General features: G+C 40.8%; 1 protein-coding gene and 1 pseudogene across 2 annotated transcripts in view; one reads left to right on the plus strand and one right to left on the minus strand.

Moving 5' to 3' along the window:
- Positions 1-23797, minus strand: part of LOC103265684 (hydrocephalus-inducing protein homolog) — a gene marked incomplete at its 3' end in the record, with an annotated part of 243165 nt that overhangs the window by 129683 nt on the left and 89685 nt on the right. Inside the window, exons 14-22 of the mRNA XM_021715156.1 lie at positions 19659-19792; positions 19084-19220; positions 18727-18854; positions 18394-18585; positions 17923-18072; positions 14746-14985; positions 9711-9879; positions 7014-7193; positions 3446-3619 (exon numbers count right to left, since the gene is read on the minus strand). Of these exons, the coding sequence (XP_021570831.1) occupies positions 3446-3619; positions 7014-7193; positions 9711-9879; positions 14746-14985; positions 17923-18072; positions 18394-18585; positions 18727-18854; positions 19084-19220; positions 19659-19792 (1504 nt within the window). The remainder of the gene's footprint in view (positions 1-3445; positions 3620-7013; positions 7194-9710; positions 9880-14745; positions 14986-17922; positions 18073-18393; positions 18586-18726; positions 18855-19083; positions 19221-19658; positions 19793-23797) is intronic.
- Positions 16393-16923, plus strand: LOC103265683 (annotated as a pseudogene). The gene has a single exon (XR_002482264.1). The product of XR_002482264.1 is annotated as a ubiquitin-40S ribosomal protein S27a pseudogene (transcript).

The raw sequence follows: 23797 nt of genomic DNA on the forward strand, positions 1-23797 counted from the left end.
CCCGCAGTCTCGACCTGCTGGGCTCCGGCGATCCTTCCGCCTCAGCCTTCCAAGTAGCCGGAATTACAGGCATGTGCTACCACGCCCGGCTGATTTTTTGATTTATTGTAGAGATGAGGTCTCACTGCCCAGGTGGGTCTCGAACCCACGGGCTCAGGCAATCCACTCACCCCAGCCTCCCAAAGCGCGGGATTACAGGCTGAGCCACTGAGCCCGGCTATGTTTCTTTCTTATAAAAAGGAAATGGGAAGACGTCCATGTCCTAATTCCTGGAACTTGCAAATATGTTACCTTATAGGGTAAAAGGGACTTTGTAGATATGATTAATTTATGGATCTTGATATGGAAGGCCATCCTGGATTATCTGGGTGGGTATAATCCAATCACAAGGGTCCTTATAGGAGGAAAGCAGGAGGGTCAGTAAGAGCAAGCGATATGATAACCAAACACAGAAAGACTGACAGATGCTATGCTGCTGGCTTTGAGGAAGAGGCCATGAGCCAAGGGACACGGGCAACATTTCTAGAAGCTAGAAAAGACAAGGAAACAAATTTTCCCCCAGATCATCTTCCAGAAGAAATGCAGCAGCCCTGCTGACACATTTTAGACTTCTGGCCACCAGATCTGTTAGAGTGTAAATTTGCATTGCTTGAAGTCATGAAGTTTGTGGTCATTTGTAACAGTAGTAATGGAAATAGTAAGACAAACTACAAATACCTTTTTCTCATGTAAAATGATAGATCATGAATACCCTTCTATTCACTCAATATACTTGTATGGCACGATGACCTTTCTACTGTGGTAAAATATGCCTCATAGTTACCATTTCAACCATTTATAAGTGCACATTAAGGTGACACTAAACACAGTCACGTTGTTGTGCATCCATCACCACCATCCATATCCAGTACTCTGTCACCTCAAACCAAAACTCTGTACTCAACAAACAATAACTCTCCATTACTCTCTTCCCTCTGTACCAGCTTTCCTCCTGCCTCTGTGAACTTGACTACTCTAGGTGCCCTCATATAAGTGGAATCATATAGTATTTGTTCTTTTGCGGCTATCTAATTTCACCGAGCATAGTAACCTCAAGATTCCTCCATGTTGTAGCATGTGTCAGAATTTCCTTCCTTTTCAAGGCTGAATAACATCCCATTGTACCACATTTTGTTTTTCTACATTTTGCTTTTCCATTCATCCATTGATGGCCATTTGGGTTATTTCCACTTTTTGACTATGGTGGATAATGCTGCTATGAATATGGGTGTTCAAGACACTTTTTAAAATGATACTGTTTTTAATGACTATAATTCACTATGTGAATATACTGTGGCTTAATCAATCTGCTATACTGAATGTTTCAATTGCTTCCAATATTTTTTATTATGGTAAAAATGGTGCCGCGGTGAACATTTTTGCAGTTAATCTTTGTCCACCTCATTAATTATTTTCCAAAGAAATGCTTAGAAGTAACATTGCCAGGTCAAAGGCTTTGCACATATTCTTCCCTCTCTTTTTAATAACTTAATGTCTTGGATTTTTTTCTCTAATATTTTAATGTTTTTAAATTATGAAAGGAATGCAAGTTCAAACAATTCAGAGATGTGTAAATTCAACATGAGGTGTCTTCCCTCTCCTTCTTAACCCCTTATCTCTGAGGTCAGCAATTTAATAGTTTGTGGATAATCCTTTAGCATATAAATGATAAATCAAAGAGTCTTTTATTACCTTCAAAAGTTACATGTGCTAACTTCACCAATAAACAAAAGTGGCAAAATAACTTACATTGAACAGTCTGATTTTTGACACAGATTACAAACTGATTCTTTATGAAGATTCTTTGAAAATTGTAAGGCTCCATAAAAAGGCAAGGATTATTATTGCCATAGCCCACACTCCCCCTAGAATGGGGCCAGTGGATCCTTCAAGGCTGGTGCATTTTCATGGTTAACTCTCCAACTGTCTTCAATTTCTACTGGTCCATTGAATATCTCTCTGACACTCTCTCCGACACTTATTTCAGAGCAGTGCAAAAACGGCATGACTTGCTGTGGGCAGTGGAGTCTTCAAAACATTTTAAAGCACATTCTTATTCACCTTGTTTAATTTCCACCTGTTGCTCCCACATCTGGCCTTCTACCTTTTGGGTCCTGGTTTATGACTTCTCAAGGAAACGTTCTTCAAAGGAAGGGGTATTAGATTGTGACAATGTTAGATTCCTGGAACCTCTCAGTGATTAGAACATCGAATATGCTCCATAAATGTTGTGTGTATGAGTGACAGTAATTGGGTCAGAAAAAGGTTTCATGCCCCTTCTTCAAGTAAGCTGAAGCTAAGAGAAATGGTAGGACATCCTCTCAGAGTTCCTCTGCGCTGCTACTTACTAGCTGGGTGACCTCAGGCAGATGTCCTTGAATTTCTCTGAACCTTGACTTTCTGTGAGGTGGGAGCAATTGAACTCCCTTCTCTGGTAGTTGTGAAGTTTGAACAGAGAAATGGAAGGCAAGGGGTTCTATGAACTGAAAATCACTATACAAGTTTACAATCTTGTTCATTGTAGGTGATTTTGCTCCTTTGGGTTTATGGTAAAGTTAGCACATGTAAGTTTTGTTTTTGAGTTGGAGTCTCACTCTGTGGCATAATCATAGCTCACTGCAGCCTTGACCTCCAGGGCTCAGGTGATCCTTCTGCCTCAGCTTCCTGAGTTGCTGGGACTACAGGTGTGTGCCACCTCACTCAACTGATTTTTTGAAAAAAAATTTTTTTTTTGTAGAGACAAGGTCTTGCTATGTTGCCCAAGCTGGTTGTGAACTCCTGGGCTCAAGCAATCCTCCCGCCTTGGCCTCCCAAAGTGCTGTGATTACAGGCATGAGCCATTGCACCCAGCCAGCATGTGCAATTTTGGAAACAATAAAGAATGACTCATTCCTTGACTTAAGGAGTATTTTGGTTAGCAATATTTTGAGAATATTTAGCATGAGATTGAAATTTTTTCCAGTGGAGACTCAAACTCCACATATGGCTATTATGGATGATAATAGTCATTGTAGTAATAATAATAACAATATCAACAGCTTTTTGTTTGAATATTTATTATGTGCCAACTACTAGGATAAACATTTTATACAAATGTCCATATTTAATTCTCATGACTACTCTATAAAAATACTGCTAATATCATTTTATAGAAAAAGAAACTGAGCACAGAGAACTTAAGTAACTTCTCCAAAGGCATACAGCTATAAATGGCAGTGCTAGGAACCGACATATGGCTGTGTGACTCTGGGGTACATACTTGTAATCATTACACTGTGTTGTGCCTCAAATAAAATTGTTAGTATCTGCTATCACCACAAATCATGTTGCCACCCTGGAAGTCACAGAGTTTACAGAGGAGACATGGAGTCCTTGGTCTTAACCTCCCCTTAGAATTGTTGCATACCTGACAAGGGTGTCCCATGGATGATAATGGCGATGCCTTTCCGACTCTTGGCCATGCGGCCTTCTGCAGAAATGTCAATGCCCAGGTGGCAAGCGATTGCCTTGCTCACTGGGTTGTTTTCTACCTCTCCAACTTCCTCCACAGAGTGGCTATCAGTGCTCTGAATCTTGTCAGCTGCAAATTAAAAATATATGCATGTGTGCACATGTGTGTGCATGTGTACACATCCAGAATTTACATGGGTACTGGTGGAATTGGGAACAAATTTTTCTTTTTAAACTCTTGTTTTAAAATGGCAAACACTGCAGCAATCTCCACCTGTACTGTATGAGAACACCCTTTTTGGATAGTAATTTGTTCACAGTTACTAAAATTTAAAAACACAAATACTCTTTGACTATACTGTTTTTGGGAATCTTTGCTACCAAAAAATAGAAAGGACATTGTATGAAGAGGAGGATTGTTTATAGTGGCAAAATATTAGAACAACATCAACAAATTAGCAACATCAAGGGAAATGGCTGAATAAGTGATGGCATAGTCATATTATAGAATTAATACAGAGTAGTTATTAAAATAGTGACTTAGATATCAGAGGCTGGTACACTATAGCTCACAGGCCAAATCTGTCCTCTGCTTGTTTTTGAAAATAAAGTTTTATTGGAACAAACTATGCCCTTCAATTACATATTGTCTTTGACTGCTTCCATGCTATAAAGGCAGAGGTGAGTAGTTACAGCAGAGACTACGGCCCACTGCCCAAAATATTTACTGTCTAACTTTTTTTTTTTTCATTAATTAGTATTTTTTATTATGGTTTTGTGGGGTACAGTTAAGGGTTAGGTGTACATTTACGTTTCATTCAGGCACCCTGTTGATAAGAGGTGTTTTCCCATCCCCCAACAGGTATTTGCTACTGTTAATCCCATCCCCCTCCCCCCCACAGTTTCCCAGTTCCGTCTGTCATTTTCTTATAGTATTGCATTGGTTGTTCAAGGTCCATTATATGAGTGAGAACATGTGATACTCGGATCTTTGTTTCTGTGAGAGGTCACTCAGTATTATAGACTCTAGTTCCATCCAGGTTGCAGCGAAATACATGATTTTGTTCTTTTTTATGGCTGCATAGTATTCCATCGTGTATATGTACCACATTTTTAAAATCCAGTCCTCTTTTGATGGGCAGCATGGTTGTTTCCAGGTTCTTGCTATTGTGAACAACGCTGCGATAAACATACGTGTGCAGGTATCTTTTTTATAGAGTGATTTGTGTTCTTCAGGGTATATTCCCAGTAGGGGGATTGCAGGGTCACATGGAAGGTCAATTTTTAGACCTTTTAGGAATCGCCACATTGCTTTCCACAGAGGTTGCACTAGTTTACACTCCCACCAACAGTGTAGAAGAGATACCACCTAACCCCAGTCAGAATGGCAATTATCAACAACTCAAAAAATAACAGCTACTGTCTGACTTTTAATGGGATAAATTTGCTAACCCTTGATTTATTTTTATTTAAATTTTTTTTATTTTAAAGATGTGGGGTACAATTCAGGATTAGGTATACAAGTGGTCATTGTACAGGTAAAGTTTGGGCCTTCCATTGGTCCCCACTTCACCTGGTTTGAGATCAGATACCCTTATTGATGTTATGTGTGCCCCCCCCCACTGGGAGTTTCTGGCTACTGCCAATCCCTTTCTTATAGTATTATGGTAAATGTTCAGGGATTGCTTATGAGTGAGAACATGTGGTATGCAATTCTTTGTTTCTGTGATAAATCACTGAGTATTATAGACTCCAAATCTATCCAAGTTGCTGTGAAGTTCATAATTTTGTTATTCTTTATGGCTGCATAATATTCCATCATGTATTTGTACCACAATATTTTATCCAGTCCAATTTCAATGGATAGCACGGTTGGTTCCATGTTTTTACTATTGTAAATAGTGCTGCAATAAATATGTGTGTGCGGGTATCTTTTCTGTAGAGTGATTTAAGTTCCTCTGGGTATATTCCCAGAAGGGGGATTGCTGGGTCATATGGAATAACCCTTGATTTAGATAAAAAGTACTGCCTGGAGGAATTGTAGTAATAGTGCAGAAGAATATGTGTAATATGCAGAGTAGTATACAGCCTTACACATATAGTCACCCCAAACTCATTTAGTGCTTTTATAACAAAACTAGGATCAAACTCTAAATTTTGTTCTGTAACTTATTTTTTTCACATATGTTGGACATCTTTTCATTTACTTAAATACAGATCTAGCTCAACTTATTTATTTGTTTGTTTATTTATTTATTTATTTAGAGACAGAGTCTCACTCTGTCACCTAGGCTGGAAAGTAGTGGCATGATCACAGTTCACTGCAGCCTCGAACTCCTGGGCCCAAGTGCTCCTCCCATTTTAATCTTCCAAGTAGTTGGGAGGCATGCCACCAAGCCCAGATGAGTTTATAAATTTTTTTGTAGAGGTGGGGGTCTTGCTAAGTTGCTCAGGCTGGTCTCAAACTTCTGGCCTCAAGCCCTTTCGCTTGGCCTCCCAAAGTGCTGGGATTACACATGTGAGCCACCACACCTGGCCTCATTCTTTTTTAAATACCTGCTAAATAACTCCTACTGCATGCATTTATCATAATATAACTAGTGTTTCCCAGTGGGCATTTAGATTGTTTCTAGACTTTTCCATCCTAAGCCCTGTGGTGTGTTTCCTTCTCTGTAGGACTTCTGGAGTCAGCTCTGGAAGAACCCAGCATGAAGAGCAGAGCCAGGATGTGTGGGGTGTGGGAGACTGCCAAGAGAGACCAGGAGCCATGAGGGGGGCAGGCTACTAAAGCCAAGGAGGATTAAACACAGGGCATGGAGGCAAGAAGGTCTGCTTTTAATCCCAGTTTTGCCATCACCTTCTCTTACCTTAATTTACTCACCTAGTTGGCTAAGAATGACAAATTAACTAAACTCTTTAACGGTCTCATGATTGCACATGATTGCACATGATTCCTATTCCCTGAGCCAGGCACATGACTAGGTTGTGGAGGCCTTATCACGGTTTAGAATGACTGGCAAACAAGTGACTGCTGTGAACACAGTTTCATGGAATCTAGTTTTCTAAATATGGTTTCAACATCTTGTATAACTTGGGGAAAATAAACATCAGAAAATGGGCCTGCAATGCTGGGAGGTCAAGAGTAGGGTTCCCTAATGGTCCAATTGGAGGGATGCTGGGAAAAATATCCCCCAACCCCCAAAATGTTTCTCTAAACACCTCCTGGTCTGCTGGAACTTTAACATTAAAGATTCAGACCTTCATATTGTCTAGCTAAAATGCAGATAACTATGGTAAAAAATATGTCATATGCTAAGCTCATCAGCAGCCTCCCATGCGTGTACCTGAGTGTGAGTGGGTAGATCAGAGCTTCCCCAGAGGGCAAGCGTGGTGGGCAGGACAGGATGGGAGTAGGGTGGGGAACTGTGTTAGGAAGCATTTTATAGAGAAAGGGGACAGGGTACAGGACATAGTCTTCCTACTTCTGCTTGGAGAGAACTGGTACCATTAAAATGCTGAGTTACCTTGAAACATGATTTTTTCCAGGCTTTCCTCATCCTCATCCTCATCTGGGTAGGTTTTGGACTCAACCAGAGGGACATAGCGCTCTTCCAGGTTGGATGTGACAGAGATCCCACGGCTAAGCGATGTCCTCTTTGTGCTAGTGGAGGTTCCCTGATCTGATGTGGTCATATCTTCCTCTTCTGCCAGGGAGCATAGGATGAAAACATAAGGAAAAGAATTAGGAGGGGACAAGGGAGATGAGAGCAGAAAAGGAAATTTAAAAAGACAAAGAGGAGAATTACTGTGTCCCCATCACCCTGGATTATCCAACCCAAATAAACAAGAACTACAGTCAGTTGGCTGTTCCTGAGTCTCTCTCTGCATAGTGTTCAACACTTGTTTAAGCACCAAAATTATGCATTTGCTCAGAAAATTAGGAAAATTTAGAAGATCCAAAAGTGATAGAATTCACCTGCAAAAAGAGATAGAGACAAATAAATGGTGACAGGAATTGCACTGAATTTTATGGTGCCAATACAAGAGAGCAGAAACCTCTCAAATTTTTAGTTTTCCATTTTTCCAAATTAAACTTGGGGTCATATTATACACTGATCTGTAGTCTGCTTTCCCCTTTAATTTATCATGAACATTCCTCATGTCATTGTTAGGCCCCTCTCCCATTTTGTTGGTGCAATACCCTCTGCACTGTCCCCTATTCTACAGCCTCTCAGGTGGTTCATGGGCTGTGACTGTACAAGGTGACCTACTGCTATCACAGGGCAAGACATCTTTGTTTAGAATTTGGATTTGAGCCTAAGAGGTTGCAGCTGTCTTGTGGATGATGGCAATGTGACTTGGGTCTGCAGGCCTTCCCTGGATGCAGGAAGCAGAGGACAGTCTATACTGTGAGAGCTGAGTAGATGAAGCTCATCAGAGAAGTGCTGATGAGAAGCAGAGCGTGCACCTTCCTGGGTTCCCTCTGGATCCACTGGTCCTGGCTCTAAATCACCTTCCACTGGGCCAAATGGAAAAGTGAACCTATAACCGTGGTGTGTTGCGGGACCATGGCACGATACAAAGCTTTGTACATTGCAGCCCTTCCCAGTCCCCTGCCTTGGACCACTGGGTAGTCCCTTTGAATTTAGGTGTCTCTCCCCCTCACCCCTTCCTGACTCTGAGCTTTCAAAGGCAAGGGCCTTGTGTCATTGATTTTTTTCCTGTACCTCAACTCAGTGCCGGCAACATAGTGGGCACTTGTTATGGATTTAATGCCTCCTCCCCATTCATATGTTGAAGACCTAACCTCCTAGTTTCTCAGAATGTGACTGTATTTGGAGATAGGGCCTTAAAAAAGTAATTAGGATAAAGAGAGGCCACAGAGGGTGGGTCTTAATACAATATGACTGATGGCCTTGTGGAAAGAGCAGATTAGGGCACAGTCACACACAGAGGGAAGACTGTGTGAAGATATAGGGAGAGAACAGCCATCTAAAAGAAATGTTTCAGAAGAAAGTAATCCTGCTGACACTTGATCTTGGAATTTTATACCCCAGAGTTGTGAGAAAAAAAATTTCTGTTGATTAAGCCACCTGTGATATTTATTATGGCAGCCTTGAAAACTAATACTGTACTCAAGGAACATGACCAGGAGACTATGTGGGAGGTAGCCTTCTTTTCTCATCTTTTCCTGTTAGGCCAAAATAGTATTCTCTGACTAGCTTCTCTTTCCTTCAGAGATAATGAGACAGGCCCAATGGCAGGAAAAAAGGACTCCATGCAATCCACTGATGCGTTCACCCATACAGCACCCATTTCTGGGGGCAACACTGGGTATCAGCTGCTATTCCATGTGCTGGGTTTACAAGTGAGCAATATGTGACCACTGCCTTTAGGGGGGCTTCTTGGCTAGTCAGGGAGGCAGGTATGAATGAAATAATTATGAGTGTCATGACTGTTACACAGAAAAGAGCAAGTACAAACAAGGTGGGCACACTTCCAGGATGAGGACACAGAGAAGCAGGAAGGAGCAGGCACACCACCATGAGCCACATGGTCCCAGAGTCAGCAAGGAACCTTCACACTCAAGCACAAAAGAGAACTCCTAGGCAGATGACGGGACAATTTGGGAGTGGCTGGACCAGAAAAGGTATGATTCTCAGAGTACAGCCAGCTTGGTGATTGGGGTTTGGCCTTAGAACCATGGTCGGGTTGGCCATTTTCTCATGTGAATTCCCATCCTCCTATCTCTTTTAGGGCATCGATGCATCGATGCATCGATGTCTACCTTCCTTGATGCATTACTTTGCAATACTTAGGTACACCCATAGGAGGCAGTGGTTACTGTCATGGACTTGAGTCAGAAGACTGGGCAGGAATCCCAGGATTCTGCTATTTACGACTGTGCTTCAGTTTCTCCTCTGTACATGCAAAGCCCTAAGCACAGTGTCCAACAAGCATTCTTCCGGCTATATTAGCTGTTTTTAAGTCTTAATACCCCACTGTGTTTTAATAAGAACAGAATGTGTTCTAGCCTCGGCATCCATAAAATGGGGATAATAGGACCCATTCTGTAAGGGTTAGAAATAAAATACATAAGGTGTACAGCACCTGCCTAGCATCTGGCAGGTACTTAATATCTGATCAGTCTCACAGCAGGGATAATTCAAAGGGGCCAGGTCAGTGGCTAGAGCCAGGGGTTCTCCATGCTGAGTTCTTACCGTTCTCCTGCGCCAGAATCTCCAGATATTTTGCCTTCATCTGCTCCTCTTTTGACTTCTTCATCTCCTTAAAGTACTCATACAACTCTGGGGGCAGCTTCTCCCCTGGGTTGCGGGGAGGTAAGAGGAGGGTGTTGTAGGAATCATAGCCCTTCAGGATTCGCAAGATCTGCTCAAGGGGAGAACAAAAACCACCATTGGTATCACTGGAAGCTTCCTCCTTGCAGCTGTGGGTGGGCCTGCTTATTGATCTTGGCAAACTCCTGCTTCTACCTGAGGCTGAGGCTTGTAGAAATACTTTCTGGATTTCAAAGGGTAGGGCCCTTTGGAGAGGTCTGAGAAGTAGGACTGAGTTCTGTGAGGACACAGGACCTTAATTTTGGTCTGTCTTACCATGGGCATTTCACATGTGGAAAGGAATTTTCTTCTTCTTTTTCTTCACCCCTGCCCTCCATAACAAAAGTATAGGACTCCTTTTCTACTTTGAGTGACACATCCTTAAAAAATATTGTGGTTAGCAATATTACACTGAGCAAGGTGGTTGTCTCATAAATAGAGGATCCAGTGAAAAATAGGTAAGATTATATCGCGCACGCGCGAGACAGAGAGAGAGAGAGAGAGAGAGAGAGAGAGAGAGAGTATAATAGGGCTTCCAGATAAAATACAGGATGCCTAGTTAAACTTGAACTTCAGACAAACAACGAACAACTTTTCTTTAGTATAAATATGTCGGGACATACTTATGCTAAAAAAAGTATTTGTTGTTTATCTGAAATTCAAATTTAACTTGGAAGCCTGTTTATTTCCTCCTAAATCTGACAACCCTGACAAATCTGTATATTTATAAGACACAGTAAAATAAATTTCTAAAAAGAATTTATTTCCTCCACAACCTGATTTATTGGCATGAAACTATGTTTTGTTAGGTAACTTTTCTCCAGGATCACCATTTTTAGTTGTTTGAAAACCACTGCTAATAAGGTTATTTTAAAATTTACAAGGAAGGGCAAAGTTAAAACCCTAATGAAGAAGAATAAATGGAGAGAATTGCCCAGATTTTATTATGAAGTTGTAGTGATACAGTGGGGATGATGCCAGGACAGACAAACTGACCAATGAAATAGAAGAGAAAGCTTAGAATTGACCCATTCACATACGGAACTTTGACACAGGACAGAGGTGGCATAGCAAATAGCAAATCAGTGGGAAGGAAGGAATATGCCAAAGACTGGTTGATGTAGAATACAAAGTCCATCTTGCAGCACCTGGGGCAACTCCAAAGAGCCAACCCAACTCCAAAGTTCCCTGTGCGATCAGCTGAAGGCTTCACTGCAATCTCATCACAGTTCATCTCTTCCTGCTGACTTCTGCTTTCCTATTCTTCACAGGTGTTGTTTCTGAGAGTGCACCCAGTAAACCTCCCACATCCAAAATCTCAGAGTCTTTGATTGTGCTTTCTATGGAATCTGACCCTCAATGGAAGATGCTATACCAACATAAGCCATTCAGAATATCACAAATACCTAACAAAAATTCTCTCTTCTATAAGAGCAGATTCTCATTCCAAGAAAAACTTCTGGGAGGAGATTCAAAATTGGACAAAGTATAAAATTCTATCTTCTTTACTTGGAAGTAAAGCAGATAGAAGATTCAAAAGGGAAGGGTTCAGAGGAAGCAGAACCAGTTACCTTGGCATAGCCATTCCCTAATTCCTGACCCATGGAAACCATGAGATAAAAAATGTTTCTTGTTTTAAGTTGATCAGTTTTGGGGGAAATTTGCTATGCAGCAAAAGATAACAAATACAGCATCAGACTTGACGAAAGCAACATCTTATGAGAAAACAATGGAGCAACTCATTTTACATACTCAGGTGAAGGAAATGTGAGCCAAAGATATTGCATCCAATCAAACTGATCTTCAAGTCACAGATAAGCAGTTATAAACATGTGGGCACTCAGGGGATATTGTCCCTATGAGCTTTAGATAATCCAGAAGTGATTGAAGAAGCTTCATTATAAGGATTGGTGTTGGGCACTGAATATGTTTAGGTGTAGAACTTAAGAGTCTATGATAGAAATTAAATACTGACACCTTAATACTATAAGCTCTTGCAATATAGATAAAATACAAGTAGCAAAATATGGGAATGTGTACATGAGATGATTAAATGACTTTAAATGAAAGAATATCATTTTAAATTGGAGGATGGGGAGAGGTAAAAAGAAATTACTAGTTAATTTCATTTTTGCTTATAGTAGGAAATTAAGAGACAGTTTCTAAAGAGTAGGGCACTTAGACAAGCTGTAGTTCAAGGTAGGACAGCAGGGTGGGGTGTGTGATATGTGGATCTGGGGAAACAGCTGGAACACAGCTTATGAGCTGCACCATGCTTGTGAATAATAAGATGTAGTCGTGTAATTGATGGTAGGAATTTTGGCAGTGCTTTTTTGAAACTATCAAATGTATATTTTATAAGGTAACTTGATAAAGAAGTTTATAGTGAAGATTTTAAAGAGAAAATGGAAACAAAAGAATTTAGAGAAAATCCTATAATCTTAAGTTGGAATTTGAAACATCATTACGCATCATAATTTTTTCCCTCTTAAAAATTGTTATTTCAAAAAATGTTATTTCCTAATTCTACCCACTGAAAATACCTAGAGAGTCACAACCTGGTGGTCCAGACTGTGACCTCTAAATACTACTTCCTACTAAAAGGAACCAGGACTACTTGGAGAAATGGTTGAATCCAGGTCTGAGGAGGAAATAAACCCTGTGAGTATGGGACATCTTAGAAGTGTTGTTCCTGCTCACCTCCTGCCAAACCTGTCAGTAAAGAACATGTGGGCAGCATGAACTACCACCTTCATCTGGTGGTGAAGGGGTGCCCCTTTGCTCCTCTGCTGGGCTGGTGTGGAGATTCAGGGGTTTTAACACTATCCAGTACACTAGATAGTGGCACACGTAGTCAGTGGAGGTCACGTGGGGAGTAGTAACAAGGTACTCCTGCCCCTCTCAGCCAGGGAGGTATTAGCAGAGGCCTTTAGGGGGCCAGAAATACCATTCCTGGCCAGCAGTAATGAAGAGCCCCTCCTGCTATTTGTCAAAGAAAACCAAGGAGGAATTCGGACTGTTACTCCCACATGGCAGTAAGAAGGCTGTACCCCCTTCCCTTTGTTAGAGGAGACCAGCTAAAAGGGAAAACTTAAATAAGGTCCAGGGTCTCATAACATAACACCAAAAATGCCCAGGTTTTAACTAAAAATCCTTCATCATACCAACAACTAGGAAAATTTCAACTTGAAAAGGAAAATGACTAGATGTCAGCTCTAAGGTAATAGTGACATAAGACATATTGCTAAGATTCTAAAGCAGCTATCATGATAATGCTTTAATGAACATATTTGAAACAAAACCCCCAGAAAGTCTCAGCAAAGAAACACAAGATATTAAAAAAGAACCAAATGAAAATTTTAGAACTGAAAAATAAATTATCAAAATAAAAGCTCAATAGATGTGCTCAACATCAGAATGGAGGGTACGGAGGAGAGAATCGGTGAACTTGAAGATAAAATAATAGAAAGTGCTCAGTCGGAACAACAGAGAAAATTGACTTTAAAAAATGAACAGAGCCTCAAGGAACCGTGAGACTATAAAAAAGATCTAACATTAGTGTCATTTGAGTCCTGAAAGGAGAATAGAAAGAGTATGAGGCTGAAAAAGTACTCAAATAATGCCTGAAATTTTCCCAAATTGGAAAAAAGATAAAAGATAAAAATCTACAGATTCAAGAAGGTGAGCAAGTTCAAAACTGAATAAACTAGAAGACATCTATGCCAAGACACATTATAGTCAAACTCTTGTAAACTAAGGCACAGAAAAAATTTTGGAAGCAGTGAGAGAGAAATAAAATCTTACCTACAGAGAAAAAGACAATTCAGATGACATTGGATTTCTCATCAGATCATGGAAGCCAGAAGGAATTGGCATATTTTTCAAGGGCTGAAAGAACTTGTCAGTTCAAAATTCTATATTCAGTGAAAGAAATCCTTCAAGAATGAGGGGGAAATGAAGACATTCTTAGATGAAGGAAAGCTAAGAAATTTTCACCAGCAGACCTACCCTAAAAGGATAGCTAAAGGCTGCTCTCTAAACAGAAGGAAATAATAAAAGAAAATCTTAAATATCAGAAAGAAAGAAAGAAAAAAAACCAGGAGGAGTAAAAAGATAAATGTAATATATTTTCCTTCTCCCCTGGGGTTTTCTAGTTTAAGTTTGACAGTTGAAACAACAATTTTAATACTATCTGATATAAAAAAATATTTAAAATAGTTACATTAAAAAATGGAAAGAATGAAGGGATATAAAGGGAAGAAGGTTCTAAAATTACACTAGAGTCATTAAAATGTCAACACTAGTTGACTAACAAAAGTTATGTATATAATGTAACACCTACAGCAATAACTAAAGAAAATATACAAATAGATACACTCAGAAAACACTCTAGGTAAATAAAAATAGGATTCTAGATGATGTCAAAGTCATTGATAGGAAGGTAGAAAACAGTAAGCAGAACAAAAACAAATTGCAGACGTATGCCCTTCCATATCAATAATTACGTTAAATGTAAATGGTCTAAATGCACCAACTAAAGACAGAGCTTGGCAAAGTATATTTTAAAACATGTCCCAATCACATGCTGTCTACAAGTAGCTCAACTTCAAAAATACATGCAGGTTGCTGTACAGTTCTTTACTGTTTGAATTCTAGCAATGAATATGTAGTAGTTTTACAATTAGTTGTTTAAAGTGTATAATAAAATCACAAAGAAGCAATGAATTCTGCTCCTGTCAAGGGCAGTATGTCTAGAGAGGCTACAGAGGAATGATTATTAAATTGACAGGGAAGAGTTCAATGGGAAAGAGAGGAAAAAGGCCAGGAGGAAGTTATTCCCTGTGGAGGGACGAGTATGAGTACATGGCTGTGCCTGGCACGTGTAGAAAAATAGAGTTTGGCTTTGGCCTCCGCTCACCTTTTCTTCCATGAGATGTTGCTGGTCGAATTCTAGGGAGTAAAACTCAATGGGGAAGTTGCAGGGATTCTTCACTACCACTTCAGCCTCATCTCCAGGTGCAAAAGGCAGCAGTGGCCCCAGCTCCAGAACAGAAGGACTAAATTCTAGGCGTGGCTCTAGACCTTGCCCATTTACCAGCAGTGTAAGCTTCTCAGCACTCTGAGCAATCTGAAACACCAAGGTTTGGTTGTAGAATTTCTGGAAAATATAAAAACAAAACAAGCATCTGAATTTTTTTTTCTGTTACATGCCGGGTAAAAATAGAAATCCATTTGGGGGTGGGGGACAATCTTACTTATTTAGATTAAGAGAGAAAACTGTTCTTATATAGTTGCATAGGAAGGTTTTCATTTCATGAACTTGACTGCCCATGGGAAAGGCAGGGAAGAAGTGCCAAGGAAGTGACCCTCTCTGAGAGCAGTCCTCAAGCAATGGCTCTGGGGAGTTAACTCCTTCCACCTTACTCTTAGAGAGGGATGATTCTGAAGTGCATTATTTGTATATTTCCCCAGTTTGGCAGAATGTCAGAGCTAGGGCATTCAGTTCATCAGATATAAGTATAGTCAGATACTGGTTGATAGTGATACTATAGCTACTCACATATTTTCTCAAAATGGTACAGAAATCTACTTTCCGCCCAGTGGTTCCTGATCTGCTTGGGAGCCTACTAAACATGCAGATCCACAGGTTCTACCCCTAGAGAGCCTGACCCAGCAGGGGCAGAGCAAGGTGGGGATTCTGCATGTTTTAACCAGATTCCCAGGTCATTCTGACACAGTTGGACTCACGACTTGGGTTAGGGGGCCATGAATGTCACCACAATTTGAAGTGCTCCTGTCTTAGCTCTAGGGGGACAAATCAAATGGAAGGAATGCATATGGACATAAAAACACAGAGAAATATCTATTGCTGGACACAATTAGAGAATACATTATTGGCTAAGAGGGTTTTCTATGTAGTTATGAGCTTAGCACTTTATGACCCAAACTTCTATATTTTAGTTGCTGCTTATGGAAATATTTCTAAAACATTTAATTCCTTTCCTTGTTTTCTACCATAGAGTAGTCTGAACATATGTTATGATGCCTAAGAACTGTGTGTCAACGTCAGTGATTTCTCTGTGCTGCTGATGTTGATGGAGACACAGGTATAGATGGGTGACCAATTCCTTGTATATAGCCAATAAGTTCCTCTCTTAATCTGTGGAAACATTTTATTAACTTTGATCAATTTCAACTCAACATTTAAGGAACTGCCTGAACAAATCTATTATATTTTTAATATATTTACTGATAGTTCTCTCATTCAGTAATGGAAAAAAAATCCAAAATTTTGAGTAAGCCCCTTTGACTCTTGAAGAGTCTTAAGACTCTTCAAGAATGACAAATATATTATTAGTTTTCTTTTAAAAGAGCTGGGAGATTTTAATAATGATAAAGGTGGGCTTTATTTTAGAATGAGATATGAAGTCATTCCCTTTTCTTCTTTGTCACTGCAGATTCTTAAGCATTTTCTCAAAATCAGCAAAATAGGAGTTAACCATAGGTATTCTAGAAAATTCATATCAGTTTCTCTTTTAAAAGAACAGAATAGCTCTTCCTTTTCGATCTGCCATCTGCGGTGGGACCACGCCAAGATGCAGATTTTCATGAAAACCCTTACGGGGAAGACCATCACTCTCGAGGTTGAACCCTCGGATACAATAGAAAATGTAAAGGCCAAGATCCAGGATAAGGAAGGAATTCCTCCTGACCAGCAAAGACTGATCTTTGCTGGCAAGCAACTGGAAGATGGACATACTCTGTCTGACTACAACATTCAAAAGAAATCTACTCTTCATCTTGTGCTGAGACGTCGTGGTGGTGCTAAGAAAAGGAAGAAAAAGTCTTATACGACTCCCAAGAAGAATAAGCATAAGAGAAAGAAGGTTAAGCTGGCTGTCCTGAAGTACTATAAGGTGGATGAGAATGGCAAAATCAGTCGCCTTCGTCGAGAGTATCCTTCAGTTGAATGTGGTGCTGGAGTTTTTACGGTCAGCCACTTTGACAGACATTACTGTGGCAAATGTCTGACTTATTGCTTCAACAAACCAGAAGAGAAGTAATTGTGTATGAGCTAATAAAAGACATGAACTAAAAAAAAAAAAAAAAAAGAACAGAATAAAGGAGAACATTTCCCAAATGCCTCAAGCTTTGAACACAAGTCTTCACAGTGCAAAGTCTTGAGATCCTCTCTGGTTCTAGGATTTTATTAATTTTACTGTGTTCTTGGTCCAGAGTAGCTTTGTGCTGATGGTGCTCAAAAGAAACATTTAAGAGGCTCAGGGAGGCTATCCATCAGGAAGTACTTATCACAACTTCTGTTGATAACAGTTAATAATTATTGAGACACTTAATATACAGTGGTATGCTGTGTGTTTTATTCAATGTTGTGCACTTAATCCTCAAAATGACCCCAGGAAGTTGATAATAATTTATCTGAAACACAGGGGGCCAGATATTTTCAAATTTAGATTTTTAAAAAGGTAAACAGAGGGCATATAACCTTTGCTACCTAATACCCTCAGCAGAGTCTGGGACAGGCCCCCTGTAACCAAACGCATCAATATTTCTGCAGTTGCAATGTTTAACAATGTTTAACTCTGAAAACTAAGTGGGATAAATAAAAGCTAAACAGTCTCATGTCAGATGAGATTTTTCTGCCAAATGAGTTTTGGTCTGAAACTTATAAAATCTGCTCCTCTCACCCTCCAGATTTTGGAGCTTTTTGGATTTCAGAATTGCAATAAAGAATATTTTGGATAACTAATATTACTACTTTGTATGCTATCTATGAGCAAACTGAGGCTTAGTGAAGCTAAGTAATTTGCTCAAAGACACAAGACTATGAGTGTAGAGGCAGAAGGCTATTAACTCAGGTCTGTTTATGAAATCGATGTGTTAGATAGTCTGTGGATTCCCGACCACCAGGCCACCCAGCTACTACATGAAACAGAAGCACTTGAGATGCCATATTCAGAATAGCAATGCACCAGGCACTCAAAGCCTCCTTTGAGACCCAAACAAGCATGGGCATTGAGCAAAGCTCAAATGATTCAGAGAATCTAAATAAAGGCACATTAACTTTAAGGCTCACCTCTTCTTTTGGCATGAATTTCACTTGCACGTTGGACCTTTCATCAGGATCCAAGACTCCAGAAGTGGGCTGGATCTCAAAGATCCGAGTCTTTGGCTTTATCTCAGCATGTAGTTTCTGTCTTAAGTACTTTGGTATATGTTTCTTCAGCTGGTTTATAAATATTAGACAATTAGATCATCTTCTATGGAAAATGGACTTATTTCATCTTTACACAACCTATTTTCCTGAGTGTCAGAGAATGTGTAGATATCAGAGGTACAAAGATGAATGACATTTGACCTGCCACAGCATGGCCTGACAGGGCCTTGAGCGCTGGGCTAAGGGTCCCAGCTTCTATTGAGAAGGTAATGGTTGCCAATGAAAGTTTTTGAGCAGGAGATTGAAATAATGAGAGTGAAGGCCTAGAATTACAAATCTGGCTGAAATAGAGATGGAGAAAAGGAGACCAATGGGGCACAATTCACTTACCTTGTTAACAGGCTTTTGGCTATGAACAAACCATTCACAAGGGACTTGGAGATGATTGGAAAGCTGAATATTTTCCACCAAGCACTGTCCACACTGAATTGTGGCAAACTCCACTTTTCCACAGGACAGTGTCATTGTTGGAATAGTCACCTTGGCTTGGAGACGGATGTGAACTGTTGGCCCTCCAACCACCTAGAGCAAACATAAATCACTGCTCTTACCATGTGTCATGTGACTGGGGGAAGAATCACAGCTCTGACATAGTAATTGGATCATACCAGGGGCAATCAGCAAACAGAGCTAAAAACCTTGACAGTCAAATGGGCCCAGTACCTTGATGGGCAGAATGACTTCTTTGTTTCCAACAGGAAGATTGGCCCCTTGTGGGTCGAATCGCATTTCAAATGTTTCCATTTCACAGTAAGGCAGATGCTTTACACGATCTAGCTCAGTACTGAATCCTGGGCCAAGACAAACAAAATTTCTAAGTGGGAAATAGAAATAGCAAGCAAAATCTCTAGATAGAATCCACTCTGGGGCAGGATGACCCAATAATTGGCCTAGCAATTCTTTGAGCTGATCCCAGAAGAGGCACAAATTCTGCTCCAGAAGGACAGTACAGATGGGTTCCTGGGTTCCTTGCTAGAAATGACAAAGTGCAGTAGGAAAGGGTCTCCCCAGCCTGGTTACCTGTCTCATGAAGGACACGTTTATCTGCGTGGAAGGACACGGGAAAGTGACTGGTGTTGGTGATCTTGATGATGTGGGTTCGGACGTCACCAAGGACAATGTAGCCAAAGTCCAGGATGTACTCTGGCAGCTGGACTCTGAAATGGTTAACAGGCTTTCCTTACCAGCCACTTTCAAAACTGGAAGGCTACTTTTCCAAAAGTGAGTGAGGTTCCTTTTTTACCTTCTGTGCACAACTTTATTCTCCCAAGTAGAGAACAATTAACGGCCACCTAAATGGAGACTAGAAACAACATAACTCCCCCAGAAGTTCACACTGATGATTTGGCCATTATCTCAGGACATGTTTGACATAGGCCCTCATGGACCTTTTCGGGTCCATTAGACAAGGCTGTAGTTTTCTGATTTTAAAAGACACAAATCTGGTTGGCTTGATGTTACGGGATGGCAGGTAATGGGAGCTGAGTGGTTTCATTCCTAGATGATCAACCAGTATTTCAGGGAGCTTTCTGTACGAGGCAGCACTGCTTGCTCTGCTACACTCTGAAACAAACACAACACAGAAGGGTGCTTACTTGGTCAGTCTGCGGCAACTCCGATGGCTGAAGTAGGTATCATCAATGAGATCAGCTGTAACTGTTTTCTGATGTTCTAGGGCATAGCTTTGGACTATAAGTCGCTCTACTTCCATCTGGAGATGAGCACTTAACTGGGGCAAGAGAGAAGGGCAAGTCAGCAGATTCTTCTAGAACATGTATTTTCAACAGGTCAATAACACTTCTAAAGAGGTGAAAATTGGTTCGGGGTGGTGGAGAAAAATATCTTAGATATTACAATGGTTTGTGGTCCTCCAAAGGGCAACAGTACATAAACAGATATACAGTATATTTATGGTATTACATTTCTTTATGGGAAGGGGGTGGAAGGGTAAACGAACAGCATATCTACGCCATGGGGTACTAATCAGTAATAAAAAAGAAGAACTATTGATGTATACGACAACTTGAATGGATCTCAAGGGAATTATGCTGAATGAAAAAAGTCAATCTCAAAAGGCTACGTGCCATATGACTCTAATAATATAACATTCTTGTAATAACAAAAGTATAGAGATGGAGAACAGATTAGTGGTTACCAGGGGTAAGGAACAGGGAGAGAAGGATGGGTGTGGTTACAAAAGGGGCACACATAAGGGCAAACACAAATTAAAAATGAGGCTTAATCCTCCCTGTTAAAAATAAGGAAATAAACTTCTTCCTCCCTTTCCTTATGAGGAAATGTGTAATTTTAAGTTCTTAGCGATGTCCTGTCTTTCAAATGTGGGTAAATCTTTATTATTTTATTTTTTAGCTAAAATCAACTTTTACATTTTTAAAAAACATTTTATTTTATTATAGAGATGTGGAATACAAGTCAGGATTAGCTACACAAGCAGGCTGCTGCAGGTGAAGTTTTGACCTCCAACTGGCCCTTACTTCCTCTGGCTTAAAACCAGGTACCCTTTGTGACCCTGCTCCTCCCTCCCTCCCTCAGCAGTGTCCAGGGACTGCTAATCCCTTCCTTGTGTTAGTGTGATTAATGTTTAGGTTCCACTTATGAGTGAGAACATTCAGTAATCAGTTCTTTGTTTCTGTGATAAATCACTAAGTTTGATGGTCTCCAACTCCATCCAATTTGCTGTGAGTAAATCTTTAAAAAAGTGAAATAAACTGCTTGCCAGCTTTAGGAACCAGAAATGTCTTTCCCAAAGACCTGGGAACCATCTCTTTGAAATGTAATCAACAGGAAAGATGAAATCTCAATCTCCTGGTTCCTGTGAGAGGATAGAAGCCTAATTTCTGAGAGGCTCTGTCATAGGCAAGAGAAGTTTGTTTTTCCTTTGGATAAAGCCAATTAGCTAACACAGATGGTCACCTTAATTATCATGTTGTCAAGTCCTCTTACTTGAGGACTAGCTATTGTTTACTTTGAGAACATGCAAGGAATGGATGTATCTGGTTGGCTATAAAAGGGTCAGACTTTGGTCTTTGCGCTCTCTCAGCAGACTGCCTGTGATGTGCATCACATCCTGGTTTAATTACTTATTCAATTGTTTTCTCTCTTCAGTCTTCCTGGAGAGATTTTTCTGGGTTGGAGGAGATTTTGTTTTTAATTTTATTTCCTCAAGAAGTACAAAGAATCCTTGTGGTGATGGAACAGTTCTGTATCTAAATTATGGTGGTGATCATACAAACCTACATATGATTAAAATTGCATAGAAATATGCACACAACTCGCATGTAAAACTGGTGAGGTCTGAATAAGCTCTGTGGCTTGTATTAATGTCAATTCCTTGGTTTTGATTATTGTACTATGTTACCACTGGGAAAAGCATTTTTTTTTGCAACTCCCTATAGATCTATAATCATTTCCAAATAAAAAGTTAAAAAAATAAATACCAAATGATTCAAATATATTCCATTTTATAAGTAATAAAAATATTTCATGGGAGGTATTTTAAAAAAGTGTCTAACTGATTTTTAGAGGGTGATAGTGAAAAAGGCTGAGAAACATTGTTTGAAAAGTGCCAGACCTAAATCAGCCGTGCCTGTAATTCCAGCTACTCGGAAGGCTGAGGTGGAAGGATCGCTGGAGTCCAGCAGGTCGAGGCTGCGGTGACCGGGAGCCGCCACTGCACTCCAGTCTGGGACACAGAGTGAGACTCCAACTCAAAAAAAATAAAAAATAAAAAATAAGAAGAAGCCTCAAAGTATTTTGCCGGGCTCAGTGGCTCAGCCTGCAATCCCAGCACTTTGGGAGGCTGAGGTGAGTGAACCGCCTGAGCCCACGGGTTCAAGACCCACCTGGGCAACTTGGCCAGACCTCATCTCTACAGTAAAATAAAAAATTAGCCGGGCGTGGTAGTGCACGCCTGTAGTTCCAGCAACGGAAAGCTGAGGTGGAAGGATCGCCGGAGCCCAGCAGGTCGAGGTGACAGAGTGAGACTCCAACTAAAAAAAATAAATAAAAAAGAAAAGAAAAGTGCCAGACCTTAAGTCCAGGGCCCAGCAGGGAAGGTTAATGTGTGCCCTGGCCCACAGTGAGACATCAGACAGTGAGAGTTGGAACTGTAACAAACAGTGAGAGGAGCATGTCCTATGGACAGCGCCCCCAGTTGGCAGGATTCTGGAACAGCAAAGCCAAACCTGTGTTTGGCTCCTGAGCCACCAGTGGTATAGACTTTGTTTTACTCAGGGGGACTAGCTTGGCTCTGCACGTGCCATCACATTCACAGAAACCTCGGGTCTGGAGGACTTCCAGAGGCAGATGTCCCAAGGCTTTGATGAGGAGCAGCCTGGGAAGGCGGTTAGCAGGTGGAAACACACCACTGCCCCTCATGGGCAACCCGGTCCTTCAGGAGAGAGCAGAGCCTAGGGCACCCTCTTAGCAGTTGGGCAGGTCTCAGTTCAAATCCTAGCTCTGTGCTTGCCTTGGGCATGCTGTTCATTTCCGTGAGTTCTGTAAAACTGTACAATATAGACAACAGTGACACCATACTCCCCCTCTCCCCATTTTGGGAAGATTTAATGAGATAACAATGCATGTTAACAGGCTTAGTATAAGAGTTCGATAAATGGTAGCTGGCAGTATTAATTATGATTATCCTGGTGCTGAGGTTCACTTTTAGTGTCATGTACCTGAACCAGGTTTCTGCGAAACAAATTATCGCTAGTGACCTTTTGGGCTCCCAGTCCCCCTCATGACACCCTTCTTCCCCATTTTAGAACCCCCTCTTAACCAGTTAGGGCTTTCTAGCTACATATATAATTCTTCCTTAGGACAGTAGTCTCAGGCACAGTTGCATTTTAAAAGAAGAAAACAGGGAGACGGCAGCTTTCATGGTCAGGAATAAACTGTTAAGAGCAGAATTACAGGGGGTGGTGAGGGAGGACATTTTGGAATCCTGACTTCCTAGTCTAGCTTTTATTTACAAGCTAGGCCACTTCCTCTTACACTCCCTCTTCCAGACCCCCTCTTGACCTGCTCCCAGCTCTGGCACCACTCATTCCTGATTTTCCAGAACATTTTAGTCATCCCTCTCCCACTCAGATATTGGGATATTTGAGGGCTCCATTCTGAATCCATCCTCTTCCCTACTCTCTGAACATACTTTCTAGGGAATCTCCTCGTTTCTGGTGACTATGATACCCATCTGATGACTCTCAGATCACTTTCTCTAGCCTCCCTCTCTCCCAGGTCCCTGGCTGTGGCTACAATTCCCTGTTGGATGCTTCACTTGGATGGTGCATAGAAATCTCATGCTCAATAACCATCAGAACCATCTGAACTCACTTCCCTTCCTTTCCCTCCCACCAAAACTCGCTTTTCCTCCTGAGTTTCCCATCTCAGTACCCCACTCCCTACCTTGTCATCCATGCAAGGCACATAGAGGCCATGTGGCCTCACCTCATATCCAATCAATCTCTAATCCCTGACCATTCCACTTCTGGAACATTCCTTGAGCCTGCCCAGTTCTCCCTGGCCCCCTGTCATTATCATTGCTTATACCACCACCAGCTCTCATCTAGAATTATTGCATCAGCTTTTTTTTTTTAAAAGCTGATCTCTCTTCATCTCCTATTATCACCCAAAGTCCCAGACCCCTCAAGTCTCCACAAGGCAGCTGAAGGACTTTTTTAAAAGATGGTTGCAAAACTGATTATGCCACACCTCT

Source organism: Carlito syrichta, unplaced genomic scaffold, assembly GCF_000164805.1.
Source record: "Carlito syrichta isolate Samal-C Ts95f unplaced genomic scaffold, Tarsius_syrichta-2.0.1 Scaffold306751, whole genome shotgun sequence".
NCBI lineage: Eukaryota > Metazoa > Chordata > Mammalia > Primates > Tarsiidae > Carlito > Carlito syrichta.